This window comes from Spermophilus citellus (assembly GCF_964194105.1).
Source record: "Spermophilus citellus genome assembly, chromosome: 4".
NCBI lineage: Eukaryota > Metazoa > Chordata > Mammalia > Rodentia > Sciuridae > Spermophilus > Spermophilus citellus.
The window spans coordinates 212,655,325-212,664,449 of NC_138185.1; the positions used below are offsets into that span (position 1 = coordinate 212,655,325).

The 9,125-nt window shown below is 46.4% G+C and overlaps 1 protein-coding gene across 1 annotated transcript; it reads right to left on the minus strand.

The window, feature by feature from the left end:
* Positions 1-328: 328 nt before the first annotated feature.
* On the minus strand, positions 329-1,729 carry LOC308648305 (sperm motility kinase-like; the record flags this gene model as incomplete). Its single annotated transcript, XM_081292932.1, has 1 exon — positions 329-1,729. One exon carries the CDS (start codon positions 1,727-1,729, stop codon positions 329-331), a length of 1,401 nt encoding a protein of 466 aa, XP_081149058.1.
* Between the last annotated feature and the right edge of the window lie 7,396 nt (positions 1,730-9,125).

Genomic DNA, 9,125 nt, shown 5'->3' on the forward strand with positions numbered 1-9,125 from the left:
CATATATTAATCATTTAATTACACAATTTGAAACAAATTTATTAAGAAACATCTCAGAAAAATGAAAGGACAGAAGAGAGCAGGGTAGGCGAAGCATCCCAGGGAGACAGTCTGATGTCTTCTGCAGATGGGGGCAGAGAAGGGTCCTGATGTCCTGGTGGAGGCAGAAGTGCTCTCAGCTGAAACCCGGACACAGGAACCTGAGGCAGTCAGCACATCTTGGTCCCGCAGGTCTTCAGAGTCCACATGGCCCATGGCCACACGAGGAGTGAGGCTCCACAGGGCACAGCTTGGAGCTACGCTGTGTATCTGGCAGGTCTCTGCACTCTTACATTGGAGCCACCTTAGTGCTGACACGTGGAATGCAACAGCACAGTTGTAGCCCACAGGAAGCAATCCTCCCCAACACTCGCCTCCAGAACTTTCTGCTGGCACAGGATGGCCCAGAGTCGGTCTGGGAGGCTGAATCAGATGCGGGGGTCCTTGCAGGCGGAAAGCGGAAATGGATGGCAGGCTGGCTGGAAATTCGGATGTGCCTCTGCCCTGACACTTGGGCCTCCTCCGGCATCGGAGGCTCACAGGGCAAGGGCAAGGGGCGAAGGGAAGGCTCACTGGGACACCTCTTGGGGAGGACCAGGGAGCTGGAAGGATCCACGGGGCGGGAGCGGGGGCAAGGCTTCACCCTGGGGGGCGCAGCGGTCCCCTGGAACACGCCGGCCGCCTGGCTTTTCTGGTGCTCCAGGATGAGGTAGGTGGCCGTGGCTGCGTTGAACTTCCTCTGGGCCAGAGACGCGCAGGTGTTGTGCAGATCGTATCCCATGTCGAACATGACGGTCAGTATTTCGGGGTCCGGGTGTGTGGGGAGGGCTTCCCCATAATCCCGGGGTACAGGCTGCTCCCCCTGCGCCAGCCAGGGGTGCTGAAGGATCTGCCTGGCCGTGGGCCGCTTGCGGGGGTCCCGGGTCAGGATCTGGCGGAGGAGGATTTGCGCTGGCACCGAAACGCGGTGGGGGAGGCAGTAGGCGCCCCGCACCATCTTCCTCAGCATCTTCTTAGCCGTGGGCCCCGTGAAGGGGCTGTGCCCTGTCAACATGAAGTAGAGAATGACCCCCAGGCTCCAGATGTCCACCGGGGAGCCCTCGTACGCTTGCCTCAGGATAATCTCGGGGGCAAAGTGGGAAAGGGTGCCCCAGAACTTGTGCAGTTTCTGCCCAGGGTGGACCGTGGTGCTGAAGCCGAAGTCGATCAGCTTGACCTGGCCTCTGGCGTCCAGCACGATGTTCTCTGGCTTCAGGTCCCGGTGCACGATGCCCCTGTCGTGGCAGTAGCCCACGGCGCTCACTATCTGCCGGAAGAGCCTGCGCGCCTCCTCCTCCTGCAGGCCTCCCTCGGGGACGTAGTCCCGCAGCTGGCCCCCACCTCCGTGCTCCATCACCATGTAGATATTTTGGGGCGTCTCCACCACCTCAAACAACCGAATCACGTGGGGGTGCTTCAGGCTCCTCATCGTATCGGGCTCGGCCAGGAACGGGAGGTTCTTCACTGTCTTGGGCAGGACCTTCACGGCCACCTCTGCTCCTGTGGGGCAATGGCGGGCTAGTTGGACCTGGCCAAACCCGCCACACCCGATGTCCCTCAGGACCTGGTACTGGTGGGCCCTCAGGATTTCCTCGTGGCAGGGGCTGGGCCCCTGGGACACTACACTAATCTTACTACTCTGGCTATCCATCCTAAGCAGGAACACCACCAAGGATGCTAGCTTAAAACAAAATAACAGACTAAAACAACAAATCCAAATCAAAAACACAAACAAGACAAAACAACAAACCCAAACCAAAGAACCAATATCCAAAGACCACCACCAACAACCGCCAACCACCAACCACCACCAACCACCAAACGCGCTAACTAGCTGGGAGTCCGACAGGTCACCACCAAGAGCTTCCTGTACTTGTGGACAAAAACCCAGCCGCGGCCACTCTCTTATATACCTGCCCTTTGAAACTTGCTCACAATGGCTCCTTGTGGCATCAGAGCAAGTCATTGCCCAGTCACGCCTGGCCGTAACTGCCAGTGGTCATCTTCCTCTGGGGCCTCCAGAACTGCTTCCATTTGCAGACTGGGAACAAGGAAGGACTCCAGACCTTTCTTGCTTTAGTGGGTTCTGGAGACTGATAGTTACTTATTTAGCAATTAATATTTGGGTGGAACTTCAATGTAGTTTTCATTTCAGCCTACAAATCTATAACTTTTTACTTTGAAACATTACAACACATTTACCCTGAAGGTATTCAATTCCTTTTTCTTTGAACTTGGAATAACTGGTGTGAAAAGGATGGTAGCACCTCACTCACATGGTGATACTATAACAGAATGCTCTGTTCCCTAAGACACCTTAGAGCACAGTAGGAACACATGTGGTGCTGAGAGAGGGGGGCTTAAAGATTCATCATAATTTCTCCATACAGTCCTAGACACGATGCATGTGTGTTACTGCTGTAACTGAGGGGGACGTGTAGAGATATACAAGAAGAGCATTTTCTGGTCCTGAAGCTATGGTGCTACAGCTTCACACCAGAGTTGTTTCTCTGGCTCATGTTAAAGGTAATGCCAGGGGGACTGCACAGAAATACCTGTAGGACACCAAAAATGAAAGGGATGGAAATTAAATATTTCATGTGAGAGGTCAAGTAGATATGAGACAAGATAGTCATTTCTGGGTACAAGGCCACGTGAATCAGGAGCTTGCCCTGCTCTCCTTGTAAGGCCCACCAAATGAGCAGCCCCTCTCCTGTCCTTATAAGGGCAAAAGTGCTACTGAACCAGCAGCCGGCCCGCCTCTCCTTATAAGGTCACAAGTCCCACTGGGCCAGTAGCCCACCCTCCTCTCCTTATAAGGACGCCACTCCCACTGAAACAACAGCTTGCCCTGATCCATTGTGACCCCATCTTAGGTAATTACATCAAAATATTGCCATTTCTGAAAAAAAGGACTTATTCTAATTTAACCTATAACATGCTTATTCCTATTTTTGAGAGTTTTTATTCATAGGTGTTGAACTTTATCATTTGACGTTTCTCCATCAATCCATACAATCACAACTTCCTGGGCTTATCAATGAAGTGCATATCTTTAGTTGGAATTTGCAAGAGCAAATTCCTGATGCCAAATGATCCAATAACCTTTCACTTAGTCCACCTCTTAAAGATTCTACTGGCCTGCATCACCAAACTGAGACCAAGCTGCCAATACTGAGCCATTGGGGGCAGAACAGGTACCTAAGGACAGCAACACTATTTCTTTATTATGCTGTTTATGTCTTCAGGGTTTGTTGTAATTAATATTTCATTTAATATTTGATGTTGAAAATTTGCCTATTCTTTTCTTCATCAATGTTATTACAAATTTGTGAACTTTTTTTTAATCATTTGAAGCAAACAGCTCTTTGTCTCGTTGACTTCTTCTATTGTCTCTATTTTTAATATAGTTAATCTCTGCTGATATTCATTCATTCTTTCTTCTGCTTGATTTTGGTTTATTTGCTCCTCAACCACTCACCTCCACAGCACCCAAGATTTCACAGTTGGTAAGAATTAGTGTTAATTTGTACCTATTCCTCATTTCTAATGTGTTTTTAATGTTCTCAATTTCCAAGTCCTGCCTTAGATGTATTCTACAAACTTTCACATGTTGTTTTTCCCTAGGTTCAGTGTCTATTTTATTTCCCTTTCAACTTCCTTGACCCATAGATCATTTTGAAATGTGTTTATTTTCCTAGGTTTTAGAGATTTTCTTTTTTTCTCAGTGTTTTCTAGTTTGAGTTCTTTGTGGTGAAAGAACACGCTGAGTTTAATTTCAGTTCTTTTAAATTTTGTAACTTATCTTCATGGCATGTGATTTTATTTATATTGACATTTTTTTGCTTCAATGGGATATGGAGACTGATATATACTTGATTAAAAATTAAAATTTGTTCAGTAAGCCAATAGACTTGTCTTTTAAAATCTAAAAAATTTTTAATATCGTTGGTCTTTGGATGATCTCTTCATACCTACACTTGAGCTAATCAATTCCTTTTTTCCCAAATAATTGGTGTCAAAAGGATGGAATCACCTCATTCACATAGTGATACTATACCAAAATTCTCTGTTCCCCTATTACATTGTAGAGAACATTTTTAACATCTATGATGTTGAGAGAGAGGTAGGGTTTAAATTAATTTTCCCATACATTTCTCATATAATTTCTCATTAGAAGCCAGTTTCAGAGGTCTCAGTTTGTGGTCAGCTGACTCCATTCCTTGGGACTTGAGGCAAAGCAGGACATCAGGTGGAAGAAGAGGGAAGTGGCTCACATGATGATCAGTAAGCAGAACTATAAGGATCTTCTTTAATGTGCATTTAAGAACTCCTATTCTAGCCCTCAAGGTCACAAGGTAACAAAGATGTGCTCTATTTCTTATAATAGTTGTATAATTTTAGGTTTTAGGTCATGAATCCACTTATAGATAATTTTTGAATAGAATTTAATGTATAGATCAAGTATTTTCATGCTTGTTGAATTTTTTATATATTGATATTCAATTGTTCCCACGTGCTTTTTTTGGGGGGACAGGCTATCTTGTCTTCATTGGATTCTCTTTACATCTCTAGCAAGAGTCAATTAAGCACATACATGTGGGTCTATTCCTGGGCTGTATTCTGCTCTGTTGCTAAACATGTGTATCTTTTCTCCAGTAGCATCCAGCAACTTCCTAGGAGTCTGTAACCCAATAGTATCCGTCTTTCAAATTTGTTCTTCCCTTCTAAAATTGTTTTGGCTATTCTTGTTCTTCCATGTTTCTAAAAAGAATGAACTTGTGAAATACTTTCTGCAGGAATTCTTACTGGAATTTTTGTTGACTCTGTAGATCAATGTTCAGAGAATTTACATACTTAACAATATCAAGCCTTCCAATCAATGAACATGGTGCTTACTATTATTTATTTAGTTCTTCAATTTCTTTTCTCAATGTTTTGTACCTTATATGCAGATCTTGCACATATTCAGTACGATTTATGTATATTAATGGATGGCACGATAGGGGATCCAGCTCAAAGTTCAGAAAGGTGAGTGGGTTAGGAGGGGACTGGCCAGGCATGGAGGGTGGGTAAGTAACCAGTTCTGCCACTTCTCCCTTCCAACTAGTCCACAGTCATCCATGGGGGCAAGGTGTGTCAGATGGGAGTGAGACCACCATAGGTAACCAACAATGGGCAGAATCATTTCCCACCATGAGATGCTAGACAAACACCAAACCTGGCAGCTAGGAGAGAGCATGGAGAGTGGGGGAGCCTCTCAGAGGAGATCTTCTTGCATCCTGAGTATCTCTGGACCTTGGAAAACTGGCCCAGAGTATCTTTCAACCACAGCCACAGGCACAAGGATTGATTCCATGCCTGTTGTGTGTCAGGTGCTGTGCTGGCTATGGGGATGTCCCTGTGTGGACTAGACATTGCCCTGGAGAGTCAGACTAGAAAGGCAGTAGATAGAAATTGTGATGAATGATAAACCAAGAAAAACACCTGGGGAAGCCAGGTGGGCCATGGTGGAAAGCCTAATTTTTCTACACTGGGAGGCCTCTCTGAGGAATGTCCTAACCAAACAAAGATCTGAAGGCTGAGAATAGCCACCCTTTACCACACAGGAGGGAAAGGACTTCAGGAGAGAGTGGTGAGAGCCAGGTCCTTGGGGAGGAAGAAGGCCCCATTGATTATGGTACAGTGACCTGACACAGGTCAGGGTGTGCGGTGGACTTTGGCTTTCATTGAGAGTGATGAGAAGCCACTGAATGTTTACCCAGGAGAGAAGCCTGGTCCAGTTTCTATTTTTCAGAGGTCACTTTGGCTACTGGGAGGAGTGTAGGCTGTAGAGGGGGCAGAGGGGAGGCTGGGAGGCCTTTTAGAAGGTTGTTGCAAAAGTCTGGAGCACGGGATGGTAGTAGGACTCGGATGGGTGGTGGTGATGGAGAGAGGGAACTTTCCAAGGTCTCTTTAGGAGACAGGATTTGCTTGGGGAGAACTGAGGCATAGAGGCTGCCTTCCAGGGTTCAGGACAGGAGAATGGTGGGGACCTTGGTCAGTAGTCTGGACCACAGCAAGGAACAGGGTGACAGCTCATCCCTAGGTGTTAAAGGGTCTTGTCTCTAGCTCTGATCTCCCCAGGCCCCCAATCTTGACACTGGAGGTTGCAGAGCTGGTGCTGATTTGAGGGGAGCCTGCCCAGATTGTAAGCTCATCCAGCAATGTCGACTTGGACTTTGACATTTTCCTCAAACGTGGATACACCAAGGTCAGCTTCTGGGGAAATGGCAAGGGGAAGTCTGCTCATCCTTTCAGCACACCTTGCCCTGTAGGGCAGAGCCTCCAGCCTCATCCCAAACTGGCTCTCTGGGCTGAGGACACAGCCTAGGCCCAGAGAAGGGAGAGGACTCACCAAGATCTCATCACTAGTCAGTAGCTGATCCAGAACCAGGACCAGGCTCCTGTTGCTGTGGGGGGAAGAGGTACTCTGGTCCCTTGCTGGTCCCTTGACCCATGACCTTTTCTGTAGAGCCAGATGTGAGCTCACTTCTGACCTAGTAAGGCATTCCTAGGCTACCTTCAAAACCCAGGGATATAAGGGCTATTTCAGAAAGACACTGGGAGAGAGGGCAAAGGAGGGAGTATTCCAGGGAGGAAATGACCGGAAGCTGCTTTTAGGACCCCTCTCCTCACCCCCACAAACAGTGGGCCAGGTATAGCCTTATGCCCTCTGCATTGCGAATCTCATTCACCCCTTATTACAGCCCTAGGGGCTGGGGGCCAGTATTAGTCCCATTTTATAGACGAAGACACTGAGGCCTAGGGTTTAGTCCCTTGACAAGGACAGGCAATTAGCACTCTTAAAGGCTGAGGATTTGAACTCAGAGCTTTCTAATCCCTTAACTACTTCGGTATATCATCCCCATTCCTTCTGGCTACAGCTCACAATTGCTCAACAATCCGACTTCCATGTTAACCATTATCACAAAGTCCTGACCCTCAACCTGGATGATGTAGGCTTTCAAGGTGCTGGCAACTACTCCTGAGTGGCCACCAATGCCCAGGGTGCCCACACCACTTCCATGATTTTCTGGGTGGTAGGTGAGCATCAGGGAGGGGACAGGAATCCTGAGGGTGGGAGAACAGGGTTGGAGAACAAAAAAGCTAATGGCACAGAGGACACTGTCTTTATCCTGAGCCTAGCTGGGCAGCTGCACCTGCCATCCCAGATCATCTCCTGGGACCTGCTCTCCCTCCTTGAAGCTCCCGCTGTATTTGGAGTTAGAACCCCACTGACTGATTTGGGGATTGGAGCTCAGTACTTCCCTATTCAACTGCATCTGTTCACTGCCCATTCCTCCATTCCTCCAAGCCTGGGACATTGATGTCACAAGGACATATAAACAGACAAGGATCCCCTGGTGTGATCATGGGGGAAGCTTGGTGTGTCTGAGGGTTCCTCTGACTTATGTTTTCAAATAGTTTTCTCCTTTACAACATGCAGTTCCTCATAGAGGCCTTTCTTGACTGCTCAAGAATAGCTCCCCAGACCAACTAACTCTACCCTTTATGCTGCTCTGTTTTGTTCATGGCATGAATTGTTTTTTGAAATTGTATTATTGTCACGTGCCCCTTAATATCAGTAATTTGTTCTGAGAAATGCATTGCTAGGCATTTTAGCCACTGTGTGAGCATCTAGAGTGTGCTTACACAAATCTATATGGTGCAGGCCAATCACTGGACAAGATGCTATTGAGAGTCTGGTAACTCTTCAGTATTTACCCAAAAGAATTATGTCAGCATACTCTAGGGATATCTGCATATTCATGTTTATGGTTGCACAGTTCACAAAAGCCAAGTCATGGGACCAGCCAGGTGTCTGTCCAGATGGATGGATAAAGAAAATACATATACATGACAAAGTTTTATTCAGCCATAGAGGGGAATAATGTTATTATTTGCAGGAAAACTTATAGAACCAGAGAACATCACGTTAATTGAAACAAGCAAACTCTAGAGAGTCAAGGACCATGTGTTTTCTCTCATATGTAGAAGCTAGAGAGAGGAAAAAGAGATCTCATGAAAATAGAAGGGAGATCAGTAGGGTAGATAAAGGAGATTAGTGGGAGGGAAGGCAAGGAGAGGTACAGAGGATTGAAATTGATCAAATGATGTCACATATTTGCATGTGTAAATATGCCACAATGAAACTCATACTGTATAACTATTATGCACCAATAAAAAAGAGACTGATAAACATGAAATGTATAAAACTGCTACTGGTGTAACAGTAGACTGTTTTACAGTGAGCTCTTTTTATAAATAGGAGTATTCTTTAAAATAATGGTGAAAAGAATAGTATAATAAGTACATAAACCAGCAACATGGTGGCTTATCCTCACAATTGCATTGCTCTACTTTTATTCAACAGGCAGCAACAGAAGACTTGTTTACACCAGCAAGATCCCAAATACATGAGAAATGCCTTGTCCTGTGACATTACAACATCTCTAGCAGATGGGAATCTTTCAGCTCCATTATACTCTTGTGGGACCACTGTCATATATGTAGTCAGTCACTGACCAAAACATCATTATGTGGTGCATGAATGCATGAGTTCAACATTTTGTTGTCTCTCCCACTAATTCTGAGCCCCAGGAGTGCATAGACCTTGTTCCTGGTGTATTTCCAGAGCTGAAACAGTGCTTCACAGAGGAGCATGGTAAAGATGTTGACTGAACAAGAGTGCACAGATTGAGCTGAGATTCCTTTCCAGAGTGGTTTCTTCCCCTTCCTCCCACAGCTTGCTCCCTTCCAATATTTGTAAAGTTGACTGAAGGCTAAATGCTGGGCACCAAAAGATTGACATGGAAGCTGTACTTTGCTTTATCTCCCTGCATAGCTGTTGGCTAATTATAATTCTCTTTATTCCCAAGCAGCACCTTTCCTCTGGAGTTTGCATGCAGTGCCTTCAGAATTCACAGAGAGCCTGGTTGAGCAGCCCAGCATCTCCTGCCAGCGTAACCTGGCCCAAGAGGGTGAGGGCTGAGGAAGGAGGGAAG